Raw genomic sequence first — 21633 nt, 5'->3', positions numbered from 1 at the left:
AGTGCTTTCCCCATCTATGAATAGAGATTTAGTTGCTCCCATGATGTACTGCTGCTGCAAGGTCAATAATGTCAGCGTTAGAATTAAATAAACCAAAAGCTGTATCTGGTTAAAAAAACCTTTATTTTACAAAATTAAAAACAGTATTTACACACTTTAAATACTAGTGTAACATTTTAATCATTGCAAAAAAATGAAGATTGTTACAAGCTTGTTAAAATGCAACTCGTTTTAATTTGCTTTGGGGAAGTTTTTGGGATTTTAAACTTATTTCCAATCTGTTCAAAAACATGTTGTTATAGAATGTCTAATTTTTTTAGGTCAATTCTTAGGATATTGCGTCTATAGGAGAGAAACCCAATTACTCTGCCAGGCTGCTAAATCACTAAAATATAAAACAAGAACCACTTTACACATTTATCCACTTATTAAGCTTGTACATGCTACAATGAAAAGGGTAAAAATCTTCGACTTTGTCAGGTAATATCAAGTAGCTGAAGTCAAAGTGTTTTGTTCTGAACTGTTACAAGTCTCTTTTAGAAAAAAGGCAAACTCCTAGGCCATTTTAAACTATTGAAGAACAGTTTATTGTATTGATACCTGCAAGAAGTAAGATTAGTCTTACAGGCATGATATTCCTCTCTGGCACAACAGTTCTAAGAAAGTGGGAAACTATACAGAATTAGGAGCTATGAAGCTCCAAATACACAATGCCTGGCAGTTGCCATGACAGATCTATTTAAATGTTTTTATGGCAGGGAAAGCTTTTCTTACATTATTTTGTCCCAAAACTCTGTCATGAACAAGTGGGCCCCTTCTACAGAATACATGAAGATAAAAACAAGCAAAGGCTGAGGAGCTGGTGTCACCCATACAGCCAACAAAAAAATTTAAAATAAGCTTCTTAAAGCACAATCTGCAAATGCCAATGGAATCAGAGACACAAGCACATTTCAGAACCTCAATTCTGCTGAACTTTCTGGAATAAAGTCTTCCTTGCAGATTCAGTACACTTTAAAAGGAAGAAAACAGAGGTATAATACATTGTCTCTCTTCTCTCCTCTCGTTTGTACTAAAAAGATGGCAAACCATCAATGCTGGCATTGTTATAAACTCAGTCAACTTCCCTCTAAGTTCAAAATGAGGAGCATCTTTTGTCTAACAAATATCTAGTCCTCATGACAAATGCATACCATTGGATGTCATTTACATGAGAGAGATTGCTGGAAACAATTTAGGACTACAGTTGCCACTATGGGACTCATATCTGGCCAAGTGGTACCCAGTTATCACTGCTGCAAGTTGTTAATAATAGCCAGGATGCTCATCTTCTCTTGGGCTGCATCCACATCCTCATTCTGTTTCTGTGCCACTCCTGTGCCAAGGCCATACAGCCGTCCACAGTACTTTGCATCATCAATCGTGTCCTCAAAGAACAACTGTAGGTGGAAAACAATATTTCTCCATTTCATATAGTGCCTTTGATCCAAATACAGCTCTGTTTAAATGCACCCATTTCTCAAGTAGAGTGGACAATCTACACACGAGGAGACAATGGGTGGAGAAGAAATATTTGCCAATACCACCAAGTCTCATGACCACTAGTCTAAGGTCTAAAGGGCTGACAATAAGGATCCAAAAGTGAAAGTGTTAGGCAGTGCATGCAGGGGAGAGAAATGTGTCAGGCCATAAGTTATATCCCCTCTTCCCTCATTTTGGTGTTGGAAGGAGGGACTCAGGGATACCTCTTTCATTCGGAAGAATGCCATTCCTGTGAGCAAAGAGTCTGATCCTGCCTGATGCTGTCGTCCAATTCGCTGCAAATCCAGCTGGTCTGCAACTTCCTGAAGGCCTCCCTATAATGAAAGGAAAATACCCGAATTCAATGACCTGGAATATCTCTCCCCTCCCATACCATGCTTCCTCTAGACGTGAAGGTTAATCACAGTTAACATGCCAATATTGATTAACACACAAAAGACATAACCTGAACTGAGTGACAAATGCTAAGTCATCTGAGCACAGGAATGCCTGAATTTGCAGTTCAACAACTTAAAGAGATTAATATTAAGCTCCTATGAGACTATTCATCTTCAAAGCACTTTGCAAAACTTAAATGCAATCTCCATTCAGATGGAAAGTAGGTATACATTCTTCCCATTTTGCAGACAAGGGAACTGAGGCAGAGAGAGCTGAAATACTTGTGTAAGGCCACACTGGGAACTTCAGCAGTCTAGTAATTAGCTGACATATTGAAGGCAACAATTCAGCTCTACGGAAGCAAAATGCTCTAGAACTGGTAATCCACACAATGCTTGGAAGTTGAACAGATTTCAGCTTTCAGCAGTTATCCAAGTCATGCAGTAATTCATTTAAAAGGAAAATGCTGATCCATGTCTTTCCAGAAAGAGGACAAGTATGCCCAATCTCAGCAGGCTTCAGAAATAATTATCCTGTGAATTGTTCCCTAATGGGATTAGTCAAGAGCCGAGAAGGCAGAACAAACCCTTTGGCACACGTACATACAGTAGACCCCCAAGACACACCAATTCACGTTGCGCATTTCTCATTTTAACGAGAGTTATGGGGGGATCCCAGCGGCAGCTCCAGCCACAAGGAACCGCCAGGGAATCCCCAGGTGTTAAGCGGGGGTGGGAGCTGGCAGAGTGCAGTGCTCCACCAGCTCCAGCCCCTGAACTCTGGGATTCCCCACCAGCAGCTCTGTGGGGCTGGAGCTGGCAGAGCACTGCACTCCACCAACTCCTGTCCCATCCCCAGTACCCTGGGATTTCTCAGCCCCGGCGGCTCCCTAGTTCCTCAGGAATGTAATTCGCAGGCAAGTCAGGGGTCTACTGTAATGCCATTACAGGGCTACATAAAGCTACAGCCAAGGAACCATCCATCACTGCCCAATTTTAAAATGTTACTTACATCCAACCAACCCCTCTTGTCCTCTTAGACACCTATGTACAGAATGTTATAACAAAGCAAATTGCAATACGTTTTTAAACACATTTACTGACAAGAACAAAGTACCTTAAGGTTTTTACAGCTCTTCATTAGGTATTTGACATCATATATGGATGGGAAGAAAAGGTTCAAGATGTGAAAGAACTCATGTTCCTCCTCTGGAAGCCTGGAATCCGTCAAAAGTTTCACCATATAGCCAAAGTCATATCCACTGAGAGAATTGTGTAAAATTTGGTAAGTCAGTAGCAGCCACAACCAAAAGCAGCATCCCCTTCCTCACAGCAAAGGCTCTCTACTGTGTATCATTCATGTTAACACTTAAGCTTATAAAGTTTCACTGAGTTCCCCTAAGTGAGAACACAGGTTCACCTCAACCAACTACACATCAAGGTAGGATGTCCCACCACTTGTTTTGTCTATGCTAGGATTGTACAATAAGATAAACATACAAAACAGCTATGTTGTTGGAAGAAAATGCCATTTTTCCTACTGTAAACTGGGCCTCAGTGGTTTGAGCAATGTGTAACAGATAAAATGAGAAGGCATAAAGTCTGGGGTCCCATAACTTATACTCATCATCAGGAGGGTCACTTGGGCAAGCAACAGATGAGAAAAGTGATTGTGCACTTAAGTATTTCAGGAGGTCAACTACAAGAGGGATAACACAACCCCTACATAAATCTCTTCTTCCCTCCAGAAAACATATGTATTAATGATGTCCATAACAGGAAAAAAAACCATCAACCTGGTAGGGTGAGAGGAAAAACCTTCAGTTTTCAATGGACATGAGTTAAGAGTTTAATAATCTGTTTCTTATTCTTTTACTTCAAGTTTTTTATTAATCACTCCTACTTTCAAAAGGGAAATTTTTAAAGGTCCAAAGTTTGCCAGTACTGACTACAATCAACTTTAGGGTAAAGGAAATTCCAATACCACATAATGAAAATAGGAACAGTTTGTACTTCACATGGCTAAAAGTAGAGAGATATACTTATCTCCTTAAAATTCTGTGTTTAATTCACAAATATCAAAGGTGGGTGTGAACCAACAAAACTATCCATTTTGCTGCTTCCATTGTCTCAATTCCTCTCACACCAACCTGTGAAATGACAGCCATTTCACATTGTCACATAGGACCACCCCTGAGGTCATGAGCAGCTCTGCAAAGTGTAAAGTATCAATCCCTTCATCTTCATGCTTCTGGAACTGCAGCCCAGAGTTTGCAAGGAGGTCTATGGAATCCTGTGAGTACATGTCCTCCCTAAAAGAAAAAGGGACCTTTGTATTAGATGTGCTGATTCACAGCTGAAAAGAAGGATTCTCTGAAAACTTAGATTTAAAAACACTAGTATGGTGACTCTTCAGTGAAGATCAATACAGATCACAGGTAAGTGTTCTCTGAACTACTTGTGCTGCAACCTCACCCTAAAATTTTTCTGGATTGTGTATCCCCAACAATAGCAATTCTGCAACTGTAACTTGGTTATTAACTCCCATGAAGATGTGCAAGCCACAATAACCGACATTTACTGTCTTGGCTCACAGTTTCTGCTAGCAAAAGCAAAACAGATTTTTTGTCATAGCAGTGAGGAGATGTGGCTCAAATACAGTCAGCAAAGTTGTTAAAGGCCATTGCACATATTACTTTCCCTCATCTCCAATGCCATGCAAGAAATCCAGCTGTATTTTTCCCTCACACCGAATTATTGCCTAATCTGTGGCTTTTTACACAGGACCAGGAATAGGGAGATGGGATGTATTACATAGAGCTTGGCAGGAACAGGATTTTCTGTTTTACAAGTTAATTTTTTGCCATGCTGAAACAGGATGAGAAAAGATTTTTGAAGTTTCTGAAAAAATGAAACCTCAATTTGTATTGACATTTTTAATTTTTAAAAAGCGTTAATATCAAAATAAAAGGCAGGTTCAAAAAACCCACCAAACAGTCCATTCTGAAATTGACAAACATACCTTTTGACATCTCTGAAAGACTTTTTCCGGTTTGTTCCAAATAAAATTTTGTTAAAATTGAGGTATTTCTGTAAAATGTTTAGCCTTTGACAAATTGCCCTTTTCTAACAAAAGTACTGTCACATGATTTCCAGCCAGTTCTACCATGCACACACACCCTTTTATTATGCCTAGATGTGAAAGGATTCTCAAACTTATTTCTAAAATGGAGACATGATTTGGAAAAGGTTGAGAACCACTACTCTGTTCCATTTGACAAGATTAATGGAGTTTGGTTAATACGGTAGGGTCTCAATATTCGCAAGGGTTCCATGTTGAGAACCCTCACGAATGCTGAGTTTTGTGAACATGGCTCCCTCTTGGAGCCCAGCAGCCAGCACTCCTGCCCAGGACCCCTGCGGGAAGCGGCGGTGGCTGCTGGCACTCCTGCCCAGGCTCTCCAGGGAAAGCAGACGCTCACAAATAATTGAATTTGTGAACATTAAGTTCATGAATGTTGAGACCCTACTGTATTTCTTGGATTAGGTCATAGCTTGCACTTCTCCACAGCTCTAGGAAAAAGGTATAAATTTTAAGCGTTGCTGAACAAGAAGGTAGCAGAACTATTATTTCCAGATAAGAGAGATGGAGTTTGAAGAAAATCCTAACATGGTAGAGTCCTTCAGGTTCTACATAACAAATTTACGGTACTTCAAGGTTTGGGCCTAAACTATGTGGAAGTAACATTAGGCAAACAACATGTTACAAAGCTGAGATCAAGAGCAATATTTTAAACAAGGCTCTGATTTTCAGAAGTGTAACATCATTTTTCCCACAGTGTCAAAAAGGCTCACAGCTTAGTATGTTTGTACTGAGATCTGAATTTTCCTGATGCTCCCTCACTTGCTGGGAGTGGACATGCTGAAACACATCACCAAGTAGAATTATAAAAACAGTGGGAAGTAGTAGACAGTTTTCTGACTCAGAAGACTTACGTAAGGTTGAATTTGAAGTTAAACTGCCAGGTATTGATCCCAGAAGGATATTCTCCCTTCTCATTCGTAAAAGTTAGGCCCAGCTGGATGATTTTCAAGAGATCAACATTACACCGAAGAAGCTGATACTGATAGTCTATGGAGCTGCGGAATTCACCAATTGGCCTCACTACAACTCCTGGAAACTCTGTATCCTAGGCAAGGAGCATGAAAAAAGTTAAGCCTTGATACTAGCAGCTCTCAGTACTAAACTACTTTCCCCTCCCTGCCATTAGCATTTGCTTTATCAGATTTCTGTCGATGCTATTTGATACACATTATTAGTATACAGCAGCCACTAAAACTATACCTGGCCCCCTTATCAATACAGACACAGCACAGTGGACAGGAAGGAATACTAACATAGACAATCTTACAATATTTAGAACCAAAGTAAAAATTCATATAGTATGATGGAGTAAGATGAAGAAAATTTCCCCATAAATCAACCATCCCAACCCTACAGTGATAGCTCCAGACAAGATTTTTTGCCTTCCCTTAAGACTTAGCGCTTTTATAAGAAGTGGAAATAACTCCACACATTAAACAAAGGGCAAACATTTGTATGAAGGAGGTAAAGAAGGTAGATTTTTCAGCACACTAGAGATCTTAGGAGAGTAACATGAACACACAACCTGGACAACAGAGACTGAAGAAGAGAACACTTACTTATGTGGGCACACATACTCAAAGTGACAGGAGTGGTAGCTGTCCCGTGACACCTTGCAGACTAACAGATATTTTGGTGCATAAGCTTTCCTGGGCAAAGATCCACTTCGATATCATCACACATTATCCAAGTACTCTCCTAACTCCTGTATTACCAAAATGGGGTATTTTTCATCAGCTATACACTCCCACACTTAAATATTGTGGATGAAGTAGCTGATAAATCACAGAATGCCCACAACCAAGTTGTTCATTGCAAGGATTTAATCTCAGAATTTTACAGCCATTCCTGTCCATAACAAAACTCTTGCTATGGAATGGTAATACAAGACATTGACTTGATGCAACAATAACAATGTGTCCCTTTCCTAATAAGCATTTTTTGAGAGGTTGGTTGGTTTGGAAGTCAGGAGAACTAGAAGACATATTCAGGAAACAAACACTCAATAGGTTTCCACTTGTTTCCTAATTAAGCATTTTTCTTGTTTTGCTGTTTTTGAAACCAGCACTGTACACCACATACACTTTATTGCTAAGTATCAGAGGAGTAGCTGTGTTAGCATGTATCTGCAAAAACAATGAAAAGTCCCGGGGCACCTTACAGACTAAACAGATTTTTTGGAGCATAAGATTTCGTGGGCAAAGACCCACTTCATCAAGTGCAGGTTTGTCTTTGCCCACAAAAACTTATGCTCCAATATATCTGTTAGTCTATAACATGCCATAGGACTTCAAGTTGTTTTTACTTTATTGCTACCAATTTAACCATCTCTTTAAAAAAAGCACAAAAAAATAAATACTCCTCTCAGAAAGGTTTTGGTGCTTCTCAGGCAGAGTTGCCATTTTATTTCTACTTCCCAATGGGAAGGGAAGTCTGCTCACTGTTTTAAAGTCAAAGTGCTAATTCACCAATTATATTTCATAACTGGAATACCTGATGGAAAAGTCATGCCCTTAAACAATTAGAATGAAACTAGATTAAGTGAACAGAAAGTTTAGAGAATGCTAAGAGAAACCACAATTTTAGAAAATTTCTATTTCATCCACAGGCCTCAGTTTAAAAAAGAATCTCTCTGTGGCATTAGTTTGTTAGCTCCTGCTACTATTCACAGAACCCTGCAAATCAACTGACATGTTTTATACCTCGAGCTGATTTTTGCAGATGCTGATGCAAATTTTGTACCCATGCAGGGCTCCAACTATTTACTTATCACTGGTGCCCTTTTATTCTATTTATAATGTTGTTGCATATAAAGACATTTTTACCCCTCCTGAAATAAATTCTTTACCAACCTAATAACTATGAAAATCTATCTGTTGACCATGTGTTATCCTAAGAACACTATAAAAGTCAGCTCAGTGGTTATTTGTGTACAACCTCTCATGTGGTGGATCATCACTGCTTCTAGGAGACATTGCTACTAGACAACACTCAAGTGCCCTAAAATTACAAGGAACATGTCCAACAGCAAAATGTAAAGAGGAACTTTAATAATGGAGAAAATATATGAAAATCAACTTATGTTCAGTAATACTTGTGTTCTCTATTGTTTCAGATTTGTGGGCTAAACGCCCACAGATATGCTCATGCATTTTCTGTACTCTAATTTAACAGGAAATGCAAGTGTATACAAGAGAAAAAGTCAATCTTATTTGACTGTCTTCCACATCCCAACCTCCCTTTCAGCTACAGGGAGGGTAAGGGAGAACCCTGAACCCTGATGAAGGCAAGTCATAGGCCACATCCAGCCTCTGAGCTCTACCTGGAGGGAGTGGAAGTGGATCTGCACACTGCAGTGAAACACTCCCCATCACTCCTATTGGCTGGCAAGCACAGCCAATGGGAATGGCATGTGGTGGTGCCTGCAGGTAGCAGTTCCCTGCCACGTACAGAGCCACATGAAGACACCTGCCCCCAGCTCCTGAACCGTCCCTGCTCTTCCAGACCCTCACCCTACCACACTCCTTCACTATCCTCCCATCCAGACCCTACACCCCAGTAACTCCCCCCCCATACACTGAACCCATCAATTTTGGCCCCACTCCAGAGCCTGATGAGGTCCAAACAAAATCTACTAGCCCTGGGTCCCCAGAAGAGTTCATCTGACCATTTGGGTAAGCCCTGAGCTTTGTTCTCCTCTTCCTCCCCCCCACTCACTTCTATGGGACTGGAGTTTTTCACTTATGTGTAGTCTCCAAATGACTTTTCTGAGGGTGAATGGCCACCAACCCAAAAAAAGGTTGCCCTCCCCTGCTATAAGGAAGCAGTGCTTTGCCATTACAACAGGAGAGTAATCCTATTAGCTAACAAGTTGTGACTTGTGTGCCTGTTGCCATGTATCAGTAGGAAGCCCATGTGAGCTGGCCATTCAAAAGAAAAATATGCTACCTACATTAAGCAGCTTATAATCAACTAAGCATCTTAAATATTTTTAAACTCTGATATGTGAACAAAATATCACGTTCCAACACGTTAACCATTAATAGATCTCAGCTGCTCAATGTGGCCTCAAACCTCATCATACGCTTATGTGATTTCAGACAGATGCTGCACAAACTCAAGGCAAGATATTCGAAGACTATGTATCAAGAAAAGTTTTAAATGACAAGCTGCTTTCCAACTGTTCTTCCACTTACTAAACATCTTCAACTGACCTTGCAATATACTTCTATTGAGTACCTTTTATGTTTTTAAAAAAAAAAACCCCACACACAGAGCCAGTACTCAGTTGGCTTCCTGCTGCACACCCCCAGCCAATCCTATGGCCCGGGCTGGTACTGCATAACAGCAAGTACCAGCACAAAAAAGCACTGCTTACATTTATATGCAAGTGGTCAAGTTACCCACACTGAAATTGCTCAGGTTAGTCAGGCAGGTGATCACTGAAGTATAGCATATTTACCATTGCAATGTAGCTGTAGCTGAGAACTATTTCTCGAATTTTCCTCATCTCTTCTTCCAGATTGTTTGCCCATACTTCACAGATAACCTGACTGTTCTCCACAAGTGCTGCTGGCATCTTGCAGGAATTGGAGTAGATGCACCTGATGTCAAAGTTGAATAGTAAGTAGGGCAGTATAGAACCTAATTGGCACAGTGCACTAGAAGCAAACACACTACTTTTCATTAATAAAGCTCAACAAATCAGAACCCAATGACAGTGAGTCAGAATGACATGTTCCTAATTGGGGTGGGGTCAGCTTCAGCTGAGTTGTAAAACTAAATTCTTTCCTATTTTTAGAACTTTCTTGAAATACGTAGTAAAAAGAAAAAAGCAAAACTTCTGTTTTAAATTGGTAGAAGACATACAGGATTACTATGTGCAACTGATACAAGTCAGTCTCCCTCTTTTCTGAAGTCTGCACTACAAGTGTAAGGCCTATCCAGGCTTAAGAGGAACTAATATGTTAAATTTTGCATGGCTTTTGCAACAGTGTAGTTCTATTAGAACTAGAAAGTTACAGTAAATAACTCCCTCCTACACTGTTAATGTAAGATGCATGACCTCTCTGTTTCAATTCCCATGGGACTGTTCTACAAAGATTTTGCAGAAGTTTAATCCAGTAAAGAGTGTGATTTTATGCTGATATAGTTACATCAATACAACTACTGGTGTGGACAGTTTTAACAGTAAAAGTTATTCTCACACAGTTATGGGACTACATACATTGGTATAACTGCATTTCCATTAAGGGATTGTACTGGTATTTAAAGCAGTATGAAAACCTGATGTCGACAAGCACCAAGATAAAACCATGTTAAAATATGCAAGGCATCTGGAGTTATAAGAACTGCAGTGAAGCTCAACAGTCCATCAAAAACTTTATGAAAGCAGATGCTGATCAATATTGTTTTGTGTGTCAAGGAATTAAACTTAAGTTTAATGTAATCCATGTAGGCTTTTTGGCTTTTACTAAGTCTAGTTTTCCCAGAATTCCTTCTATGTGCCATGACACACAGAAGAAGAAACACACAACCTTGAAATGATGTTACCAACTTTTTGGCAGCCACTAAAAGAGGAGATACCATCCATGCCTAGTTATGAGTGGGTGGGTCTCCACATAAATGTCATACCTGTTGGGAGTCTCAGCCAAGTCTCCAAGGATGTGTGAGCAGCTTAGGAATGAGACACTGCATCTACTGCTTGCAATGCAAATCTGCCATCAATCAAGGCACTGTGTTTACTGTCAGGATGCTACTTGTTGTTCCTGAGAAACAGGGCACACTTGTGATCTGGGAAGGAAACAAGGTCTCCAACAAATTATCCAACAGCAAGCAGAAAATGCTCTTTACCCAGGACTGTCTCCCAAGGGGGCTGATAAATCCACTTTAAGAAGAGTGGCTACATGAGGCCACAGGACAATGACAGTCCACATTCTTTCGGGAAAAGGAAGTCCCGTTTCTCATAACAGAAGTAAAAAAGCACACAAAATAACTCCGGGGCACCTTTCCCTCCCCCCATGCCCATCCCCCAACTGCGCCCATCAATAGTCATAGGGGCTGAGGGGCTCTGCTCCCTAACGCAGCCTTTCCTACCTCTCTTCAGCCTCACACGCCACCTTCCCCCAGACCCTCTCCCCACTTCAGCCTTACAGTCCCCCAGCTCCGACCCCCTTCATCCTCACAGCTCGCCCAGGCCCCTCCCCCTTTCAGCCTCACAGTCCCCCTTCGACAGGACCTCCTCCTCCCTATCCAGCCCCCACCGTCCTCTCCCGGCCCCCTCAGCCTCAGCTCCCACCGGGGGTGCACAAGGGGGCCTCCCCCCACGGCACCTGCTTTCTCCACCAGTGCCCGTCTCCTCAAAGCCACCCGGACACCGAGAGCTGGGGCGGGGAGGGGGAAGCAGGGCCTGAGCCGCCAATTCCCGCTGGCCGCTCTAGCCTATCACTAGGCCTCTGCTCGTCTGCTCCTTCCCTCCCCCACTCGGGCACGCCAGCGGACCGCTACTGCGCAGCCACGCTCCAGCCTGACCGCGTCAGGATTTCCGGCCTTTCCCCAGCTCTCGCGAGAGTTGAGGCGACGGTGGGAAGGGCGGACGCCAGCGCCGCATGACTGCGCGTGCGCCCGACTGTTGCGTCAAGCGATCGGCTCGGTTGCGAGAGGCGGCGAGAACGAGGGATCCGAGCGTCTTCTTCGAAGTGCGCAGGCGCAAAGACGCAACGGCCGCTGCCCCGACCCCCCACCCCCACCCCCACCCCTTGCAACTGTTAACGGCCGCGGCCTCTAGCTCGCGGCCGGTGGGTGGGCTGTGCCCGTGGAGGTGGCGCGCCCATGGCCGGGCGGTGGGGGCAGACCGGTGCCTGGAGCCAAGTCCCCGACCGGCCTGGAGGGAGGCTGCTTCCCCCCGCAAGCCCCCACACAGAGGGACCGCTGCCGGGGACCGGCGATGCCAAGCCCCACCCCCACACATCCCAGGCCCTGCGTGTGGCAGGACTCCCGCCCCCACCCCTGCATATCCCAGAGGGGACCCTGGGGTGCCTGGCCCCACCTCTACCCCGACAGCGCTTGTCCCTTGGGGTGGCGGCCTGCTTGCCGCTAGCCTGGGCCGCCACCCCCACAGCTCCAGGGGGGTTTTGCATTCATAGAATCGTAGAACAATAGAGCTGGAAGAGACCTAAAAAAGCCATCGAGTCCAGCTCTCTGCCCCAGGCAGGACCAACCCCATCAGATCAGCCCAGCCAGGGCTTTGTCGAGCTGAGACTTAAACACCTCCAGGGATGGAGACTCCATTACTCCCCTGGGGAGACCGTTCCAGTGCTTCACCACCCTCCTAGTGAACAAATTGTTCCTAATGTTCAACCTGGACCTTCCCAACTGCAACTTGAGACCATTGCTCTGTGTTCTGCCATCTGACCACTGTGAACAGCCTCTGTCCAGCCTCTGCAACCTCCCTTCAGTAAGCTGAAGGCTGTTATGAAGTCCCCCATCTGTCTTCTCTTCTGCAGACTAAACAGTCCGAATTCCGTCAACCTATCTTCATAGGTCATATGCTCCAGCCCCCTAATTATTTTGGTTGCCCTCCACTGGACCCTCCCCAGTGTATCCACATCCTTCCTATAATTGGGGGCCCAGAACTGGACACACTACTCCAGCTGCGGCCTCACCAAAGTCAAATAAAGAGGAATAATCACTTCTCTGGATCTACTGGTAACACCCCTCTTGATATGCCATTAGCCTTCTTGGCTACAACAGCACGCTGTTGACTCATGTTCAGCTTCTCGTCCACTGCAACTCCCAGGTCCTTTTCTGCAGAACTACTACTGAGCCAGTAGGACCCCAGCCTGTAACAATGCTTGGGATTCTTCTGGCCCAAGGGCAGGACTCTGCACTTGTCCTTATTGAACCTCATCAGATTTCTTGCGGCCCAGTCTTCCAATTTGTCTAAGCCACTCTGGACCCTATCCCTACCCTCCAGCGTATCTACCTCTCCCCCTAGCTTAGTATTATCTGCAAACTTGCTGAGGGTGCAAATCCAACCCCTCATCTAGATCATTGATAAATATGTTGAACAGAACAGGACCCAGAACCGAACCTTGGGGCACTCCACTAGAAACCGACCGCCATCCCGACATCAAGCCGTTGTTCACTACCCGCTGGGTCCAACCGTCTAGCCAGCTTTCTATCCATCTTACTGTCCATTTATCCAATCCACATTCCTTTAACTTGCTGACAAGAATATTGTGGGAGACCGTATCAAAAGCTTTGCTAAAGTCCAGATAAATCACATCCATTGATTTTCCCCTATCCACAGAGCCAGTTATCTCATCATAGCAACTAATCAGATTGGTCAGGCATGACTTGCCCTTCATGAATCCATGCTGACTATTCCTGATCACTTTCCCCTCCTCCAAGTGCCTCAAAATGTCTTCCTTGAGGACCCCTTCCATGCTTTTTCCAGGGACTGATGTAAGACTGACCGGCCTATAGTTCCCTGGATCATCCTTCTTCCCTTTTTTAAAGATGGGCACTACATTTGCCTTTTTCCAATCATCCGGGATCTCTCCTGACTTTTCAAAGATAATGGCCAAGGGCTTGTCAGTGACATACGCCAACTCCCTCAGAACCCTCAGATGAATTAGGTCCGGGCCCATGGATTTATGTACATTTAGGTTTTTTAGATAACTCCTAACCTGTTCTTTCTCCACCAAGGCTGTCCACCTTCATCCCACAGTGCATCACTTATTGCATTAGTCTGGGAACTGTCCTTGTCCCTGAAGACAGAGGCAAAGAAAGCATTAAGTACTTCAGCTTTCCCTACATCATCTGTCACTGGGTTACCTCCCTCATCCAGTGGGGGCCCCATGCCCTCTCTGATCACCTTCTTGCTAACATGCCTGTAGAAACTTTTCTTGTTAGCTTTCACATTCCTCACAAGTCGTAATTCCAGTTGTGCTTTCGCCTTCCTGATAACTGCCCTACGTTCTCGAGCTATACATTTATATTCCTCCCTAGACATCGGTCCAAGTTTCCACTTTTTGTAAGCTCCCTTTTTTTGCCTAAGTTTTCCAAGGATTTCCCCAGTAAGCCAGTCTGGTCTCCTACCATATTTACTTCTCTTGCTATGCATCGGGATGGTTTCTTTCTGCACCTTCAATAGGGCTTCCTTAAAACACTGCCAGTTTTCCTGGACTCCTTTTCCCTTCATGGTAGCATCCCAGGGGATTCTGCCCATCAGGTTCCTAAAGGAGTCAAAGTCTGCTTTTCTGAAGTCCAAGGTGTATAATTTACTGCTCTCTTTCCTTCCTTTGGTCAGGATCCTGAAGTCTACCATCTCGTGATCACTGCTTCCCAGGTTGTCCCCCACCTGTACCTTCCCTATTAGTTCCTCCCTGTTTGTAAGCAGCAGGTCGAGCCGCGCACGACCTCTGGTCGGGTCCTTCAGCACTTGCACCAAGAAGTGATCCTAAACATTCTCCAGAAACTTCCTGGACTGCTTGTGTACTGCCGTATCAGTCTCCCAACGGATGTCATGGTAATTAAAGTCCCCCATGATAACAAAGCCCGCAATCCGGAAACTTCTCTCAGTTGTCCAAAAAAAGCCTCATCTACCTCATCATCCTGATTTGGCAGCCTGTAGCAGACACCAACCACCACATCTCCAGTGCTGCCTATACCACGAAGCTTGACCCATAGATTCTCAACAGGCTTTCCTCCCTCTATGTACTGGAGTTCTGAGCAATCATAGTGCTCTCTTACATACAGTGCAACTCTTCCTCCTTTTCTCTCTTGCCTGTTCTTCCTGAACAGTTTATACCATTTCATGACAGCGCTTCAGTCGTGCGAATCATCCCACCAAGTCTCTGTTATCCCAATCAAGTCATAGTTCTTGGACTAGGCCAGGGCTTCTAATTCCTCCTGCTTGTTACCCAGGCTTCCAGCATTGGTGTACAAACACCTTAGGTAACTAGCGATCTCCCTGCCCTCTCCACTCAAACCAGGAGTCCACTTTTGTTGTACATTCCTCTTTGCATTTCTTCCTGGCATCCAAGTTCCTTTCTCCCCTCAGGGTTTTGGTCACCATCCCGCAGCAAACCTAGTTTAAAGCTCTGCTCACTACGTTTGCAAGCTTACTTGCAAAAATGCTCCTTGGTTAGGTGAACCCCATCTGTTCCCAGTAATCCTTGTGCCCAGACCAGTGTCCCACGATCAAAGAATCCAAAGCCCTCTCTCTGACACCACCTGCATAGCCATGCATTTACTTCCTGAGTTTGACGGTCCCTACCTAGCCCTTTCCCTTCAACAGGAAGGATGGATGAGAGCACCACTTGCACTCCAAATTCTTTGACCCTTCTTCCCAGTGGTGTTCAACATATTCAGATTATTTGCAAAAGAGGTAAACAGGTGGCAAAATTTCAGATGATAAAAATTACTCAAGATGGGTAAGTCCGAAACAGACTGCAAAGCATTACAACGGTATCTCATTAAATCATGTGAGTTGGCAGTAAGTGGCAGATGAAATTCAATCTTAAATGAAAAATAATGCACATGGCAAAATATAATCCCAACTGTATAATAAAAAATGACAGTGCCTAATTTAGCTGTTACCCATCGACAAAGAGATCTTGGAGTCATTTGCAGCAGAGTACTGCAAATGAGAATCCTCACTGTGCCTATTTCATCCTGAATTAATTTTCTAGCTTCAGAAGACTTAAAAATTTTCTCCAGTCATCAATGAGATAGGCATAGCTGAATAACATTGCTGTCCTTAACAGGCACCAAAACAATATCAGGGAATTAGATGTAAATAAGATTGCTGGCAATTTCATCCTAGAAGCTACAGCAAATAATAATATCTTTAAACTGGGATGTTAATGAAGTCAGCATGTGATTTCAATAATTTTAATATGCTGTAATTCATGATAATGTAATTATGTTCCTATGTTCATAACAAGCAGACCATTACAATGGTAAAGATACCAATGGTAGATAACATTCATTAACTAGAATATGAATGATGTGTATAATAAACAGGCTGAAAGTAGCCTCCCCCAGACTGACAAAGTGCCCCCCAACAGACCTCTTCAAAAGCACCCACCTCTAAAAGCAAAGTTAGTTTCTAAGATTGAACCCTTCACACAGACCTCTGTTCAAGCACTATGGAAGTAATTTATTTAACTATCATTTGCCAGTAAGTGACCTCTTCCATGTCAGCACATTTTCAGTGTCTATCTCAAGCAGAGAAATGGAGCTCTTGTAACTCAGCAGTTATTGAACTTTATCTTTGAGGTTATTAAGAATACAAAGCTTATCTTTCCAGATTAGTTGCTTTTATTCCCTGTTTGCTTTCCCAGCTGCAGTATATAGCCTTTAAGTTGCATGAATTATACATTATATCCTTTATGTACGGGGGATTCTACTCCAAATATTAAAAACTCTGTGCACAATATTTTTAAATCTTGTATATTTTATTTATCAAAATAGCAACATAATCACACTGGTTTCAGTTATCTTGTTTTTTGCTTGTTTGTTTTTTTCAAAATACCGGTCAGCAAGTATGTCTGTAACCTTACAGACTCATGCATCTGATGAAGCAAGCCTTTGTCCATGAAAGCTTATGCTCCAAAATATCTGTTAGTCTATAAGTGCCACAGGACTTTTTGTTGTTCTCGAAGATACAGACTAACACAGCTACCTCTCTCATACAAACGAGAAGATTCAGGATTTATTTATTTATTTACTTATTGACAAATAGATTCTAGACTAGGTATCTTAATAAAGAGCTTTGAGCAACAATTCATGTAAACTACAATACAGAAATGTACTTCCCACATCACTCAGAAGCATTGCATGGACTTGGGGTAATGAGGGGTAATGCAAGACTGAAGGAAGAAGTAATTTTTGGGAAGGAGCCTAGGAACGAACTTGGGAGGGCTTTTTTTTTTTTTTTTTGGGTGGGGGGAAGATTGTTGGGGAGTCTCCTCCATGCAGACCCTGGCTGACTCCTCGCTTCACCAGTTCAGTTAGACACATTTGCCCATCCTCCTGTATCTCTGTGCTCTCCCTCAGCCACCTCTCCTCCCTCATCCTCTTGTGTCCCTGTACACACCCCATCCCCAAGCATCCCTGTACTCCCATTCAGCCAGCTTTCTGTCCACCCTATCCCCATTTGTCTGTGCGTCTCCCATTCCGTGCTCTCCCCAGCCGCTCCCGCAACTAGTGCTTCTGAATCCTAGTCTAGGTTATGCCCCTCCTAGCCCTGTGTGCACTGCTCTATCCCCAGCTCTCCTATGGCCTCCCCTGCCCCCATGAGCAGACTGTTTTGAGGATCATAGCCTTTCCTTCTTCCTAGCCTGTGAACCGTCTGTCCTATGCTTTGGCACCACAGCAGCACTTGGTGGGCAACGCGTAATTGGGTTATATTTTCCGTGGAGAAAAAAAAATCTGCAGAGGCATGAACTCTGCATGTGTGCAAGGCCATAGAATTCCCCCACACGACAAGGCTCTTACATAACAGGTATTTGAAGCAGTACTGAGTGTATCTGTGTATTAAACCACTGCAAGTTTGTGAGGCAACTGATCTTTTCATTCACATAATTTCTTAGCTGTGGTCAGGTTTTTCAGTAGTTATGGTGAGTTTTTGTAGTATAGATACCCATCCACTGGGAACCAAGCTAATTTCATGTAATGAATAGCCAAGAAATAGGGGATGCTTTTGGTTACAGGCAACCTGGATTGGATTCAAACTAGCAACTCGGAAAATGAAAAGCCCTTATGTAGGCCATTACCAACCCTCTCCACCATCATTCTAGTCCTCTGTTGGGAGAGTTACTATTCAGAACCAATCCATTTTACTTTAAGTTACAGTTAAAGGAAAACACCAGCATCTGTGGATTTTGGTGAGAGTCCAATGGCATTTCACCTACTTTTTCCTGCGTGCAGGATAACCCTCCCACCACAAGAACAAGTCATAATGAAATTCATCTCCGTGACTGTGCCCTCACTCAGTCTGTGTATTTCCAGTCTCTGTGCTATGTTTCTGCCTATGAAAAGCATCATCGCTGCTCCTTGTGTCTATGAGGCTACAGAAAACAACAAAAAGGAAGTTGCCTGTCCCCACCACAGAGCCCTCAGTGTTAGGAGAAAATGTTACGGAGCTACAACTGTAGCTTAGCTCTGCATAAAGTCACAGCACGTGGCTGAGGTACCCATCTGGGGGGAATGTAAGAATGGAATTTGAAGATCTGGCCCTCTCCCAGAACATGATTTGATGAAGTAGTCTGTGTGGTTATGAATACAGGGTCTTAGCCACAGAATACAGGGCGTTTTTGCTTCTCATACTTGTGGCTCTGTCCAGTACTTGCTATCACTAACCAAGATGTCTTGCAGACCTAGCAGGGCTAATTGGAAGTGTTTTGCTGTATCACTGTTTCTTCCTCAGATACTAAATCCAGAAAGTGGTGATGGGTAACATCCCCTCTCCTAGAGCTTAGATCAGTTGGCATCCTATCTGTGGGAATAAGTTGCATGTTCCGGGCCCGCCCCTGCATATTAAAAGTTGCCACAAGTTACTTCTTACCAGCCTTCCGCTACCCAGTGGCTCTCATGTTCCCTACAGACGTCACTACATGTAAATACCATTGCTAAGCACAAAGAAACCCCAAGGTAATCTTTTCCACACAGGACCAGTATCATATTATGGTTGTTTTAAGTCACTGCTCTCTAGTTTTGTTTATGTAGTGTAAGCGAACAGTCACACATGCGCAGGGAGCGAAGCGTTCAATAGCATTGCCCAATAATTCTGCCTGGTCCCATTTTTGACGTTGAATTGCACTGATCCATCTACACAGTGATTTATGTGTAACTGATGAAAACAAAAGGGAAAGATATTAAGGATGTAGAGACATTATTTTAAAACAAGAATAAACTTTGAAGAATACGTTCCTTGCAATCTCTCTCTCTCTCTCTCTCTCTCACACACACACACACACAGTCTCTCTCTGTCTCTCTCGTTCGCAAACATATCTGAGCAAAAGGGCGGAACATTTGCCAGCACCAGTAATGACCTACTCCTGGCTTCACATGACCTGCCTGGGAGGGACAATCAGCTGCTCGCTTGTAGACACACCTCCCTTCCTCCTCCTTTGCTGGAGGCTGTGATAAAGAGACCGACAGCAGCAGTGAAAGGCAGGGGACTGAGTTCTGGATCAGGCTTTGACCAGCCACCCAGGGCCCTCTTCTAGGCTACAGCCTGCCGGAGGTGAGCGAAGAGGGAGCAACAGACACTTGTGGTACAGTGGTTTAGAGGTACTTGATAGAAACTCTAGGGATGGTATCTCCATTAAGAGACCTACAACTTGTATGTATGAATGCAGGTCTTTAAAAAGAAACTTGCAGCCTTTTCAGAGGGGGGAGCATATCTGGCATCCTGTTCGGGCAGTGGCAGAGCCACATGTGAGTGCTGTGCTTAGCCTTTGAGGGAGGGTGGCCACTGAGCACCTTCTCAGGTGTTTTCTCACTTAAGAGGTTCCTCAAGTTAGTTGATCTATAGCTGCATCTTGTGATGTCACAGATACTAGTTGTCTCTTCTGCCAGGCAAGACTGTTGTTCCTTCACCTGCCTCTGAGCCCATACTGAGGGGTCAGGAGAGAGGGCTCCAGAAAAGGAACTGTGTCTTAGAGCGAGTCCTTTGCCACAGTTGTCATTCAGCTTCTGCACCTGCCAGCAGCTGCTGGGTCTGCAGTTGAGGTTGGCAAAGAGAGATGAATTGCACACTTTCAGTGTAATTAGAAGGGTGCACCTGATCAGCTTCAGGTTGGACTCTAGGTTGGTAACATTAAGTTTGGGGCTGGAGGGAATCAAACTGATAATGTTCTTTGAAAAAGCGTCAGTGATGCTGTAAGTTTTAAAAGTTTTGCTGGCCGGTGTCCCTGAACTGTGCCAGCCCTGCCAGAGCTTTATGGCCTCCCTCTTCATCCCCACCTGCATGATGCTGAGCAGTGTCATGAAGATCACCCTGGTGCTGTATGGAAGTCCCAGGAGAAGAATATCAACAAGAAGTGGCAGTTTGGGTGCCAGTGAAGCAAGACTAAGTGCCAGAGGAGCATGACCTGGATGTCCTGTGCGAAGGGTATCTTCCAGTATTTCCTTGTGACCTTCTGCATGCGATCAAGACCGTGATGGCTGCTCCTGCAGCTTGCCTGCAGAGCTATATCCCGACTGCCTAGCTGAGTGAGATCACAGGGTGCACAAAGAACAAACTGGAGAACAAGCTGATGCAGCATGACACCCAGCTGGTGGAGGCCCTCAAACTACTCCATAAATACAGGTTATAGATCATCGTTGCTGGTAGATGCATGGACTCTCTCCAGGCCTGCGTCTAGGTCACTGTGTTCAAGCTATGCAAGGATGAAAAGCCAGCTGGCTGCAGACATAAGGGACTAAGTCCCGGCTGTCTTGCAGACTGTTTCTCTCTGCCCAAATTAACTAGTGGCTTAAGGCTTTCCTGCACACCAGAACTTGGCATTCCAGTCTGGTCACCCCCACATCTAAAGCCAGCTGGGAATCTCTTTTTTTGTCAGGCATGATTTCAATGTTGGGTCTCTGCCCAGTGGCTGGGCAAGAGTACCATCTGCTGCAGTTCAGAGCGATTCTGTTGCAAGTATGGGTGTGATGGGAGAAAAGTCACAAAGTGGGTTGAAGCTGGAGGTGGGATTATTCCAAGAATCTACTCTTCAAGCGTGTCCTAGGAAAAGTAGCAGTTCCATCTGTGCTAAGCAGAGGGAGCCTCAACAGCTGGAGAGTTGACCGTTAGGTTAAGAGAGCCGGTTCTGCTGGGTAGAGCCCGCTGGTCTCCCAAGCTGAGCCATCAGTGCCACTGGGCTCTGCTTATTTAGCCCAGGATGTACGTGTGTCAAAGGCACAGCACTGAATGTGCAGGAGTGCCTTGTGTGTCCCCCAGTGTAGCTAGGCAAAACTTAAGCTAAATGAAATAAGGCTGATACAATCCGTCTTGCTCTCCCTCAGAGCCGTCCCTGCATTGGCATCTTCGTGTCTGACTGACAGTGGACAATCCAAATGACAGATGGGACCTGCACCCCCACACACCCTTTTCTCTGTCCTGGCCACCTCCAGCAGCAGGAGTAGCTTTTCCTTTTGCTGTGCAAATGCTACTCAGGGGCTCTGTGCCCAGGTGGGACTGATGCTCAGGCAGTGCAAGTGGTGTGCAGGGGAGGAGAGGCGGGGGGGTTGTTTGTTTTGAGGGAATCATAGATTATGAGAACTGGAAGGGCCCTCAAGCAGTCATCAAGTCCAGACGCTGCCCTCACAGCAGGACCAAGCACCATCTGGCTCATCCTTGTTAGCTATTTATCCAACTTGTTCTTAAATATCTCCAGTGATGGAGATTCTACAACCACCCTAGACAATTTATTCCAGTACTTAACTACCCTGACAGTTAGGACATTTTTTCCTCATATCCAACCTACACCTCCCTTGCTGCAGTAGCTTAATGAACAACACATAAATGATCCCTTATGCACATTAGCTCCCCAAACCCCTCACAGCATTGAC

At 44.2% G+C, this 21633-nt stretch overlaps 2 protein-coding genes across 7 annotated transcripts in view; one reads left to right on the top strand and one right to left on the bottom strand.

Annotated features, from left to right (window-relative positions):
* Positions 1-104: 104 nt before the first annotated feature.
* On the bottom strand, positions 105-11581 carry CNOT8 (CCR4-NOT transcription complex subunit 8). Of its 3 annotated transcripts, none has more exons than XM_075009301.1 (8): positions 11397-11581; positions 10699-10857; positions 9527-9668; positions 5916-6109; positions 4070-4231; positions 3037-3181; positions 1746-1856; positions 105-1439 (listed from the first exon to the last, which is right to left on the bottom strand). In XM_075009301.1, exons 3-8 carry the CDS (start codon positions 9641-9643, stop codon positions 1290-1292), a joined length of 879 nt encoding a protein of 292 aa, XP_074865402.1. In that variant the 5' UTR covers positions 9644-9668; positions 10699-10857; positions 11397-11581; the 3' UTR covers positions 105-1289. The 3 variants fall into 3 exon arrangements, with proteins under 3 accessions (XP_074865402.1, XP_074865403.1, XP_074865404.1); XM_075009302.1 differs by having other exon boundaries at positions 10699-10832; XM_075009303.1 differs by lacking the exon at positions 11397-11581 and having other exon boundaries at positions 10699-10911.
* Positions 11582-19130: 7549 nt separating this feature from the next.
* Positions 19131-21633, top strand: part of FAXDC2 (fatty acid hydroxylase domain containing 2) — a 29940-nt gene continuing 27437 nt past the window's right edge. For 2 of the 4 annotated variants that reach the window (XM_075009769.1, XM_075009766.1), the window contains exon 1: positions 19133-19321. The gene's annotated coding sequence lies outside the window, so the exon portion shown is untranslated. Of the gene's footprint in view, positions 19369-21633 lie in introns of all 4 variants that reach the window. The other 2 variants (XM_075009768.1, XM_075009767.1) reach the window with 2 other exon arrangements.

This window comes from Carettochelys insculpta, chromosome 15, assembly GCF_033958435.1.
Source record: "Carettochelys insculpta isolate YL-2023 chromosome 15, ASM3395843v1, whole genome shotgun sequence".
Lineage (NCBI taxonomy): Eukaryota > Metazoa > Chordata > Testudines > Carettochelyidae > Carettochelys > Carettochelys insculpta.
Note: the sequence above shows the minus strand (reverse complement) of the source record. Positions and strands in the feature narration are given on the sequence as shown.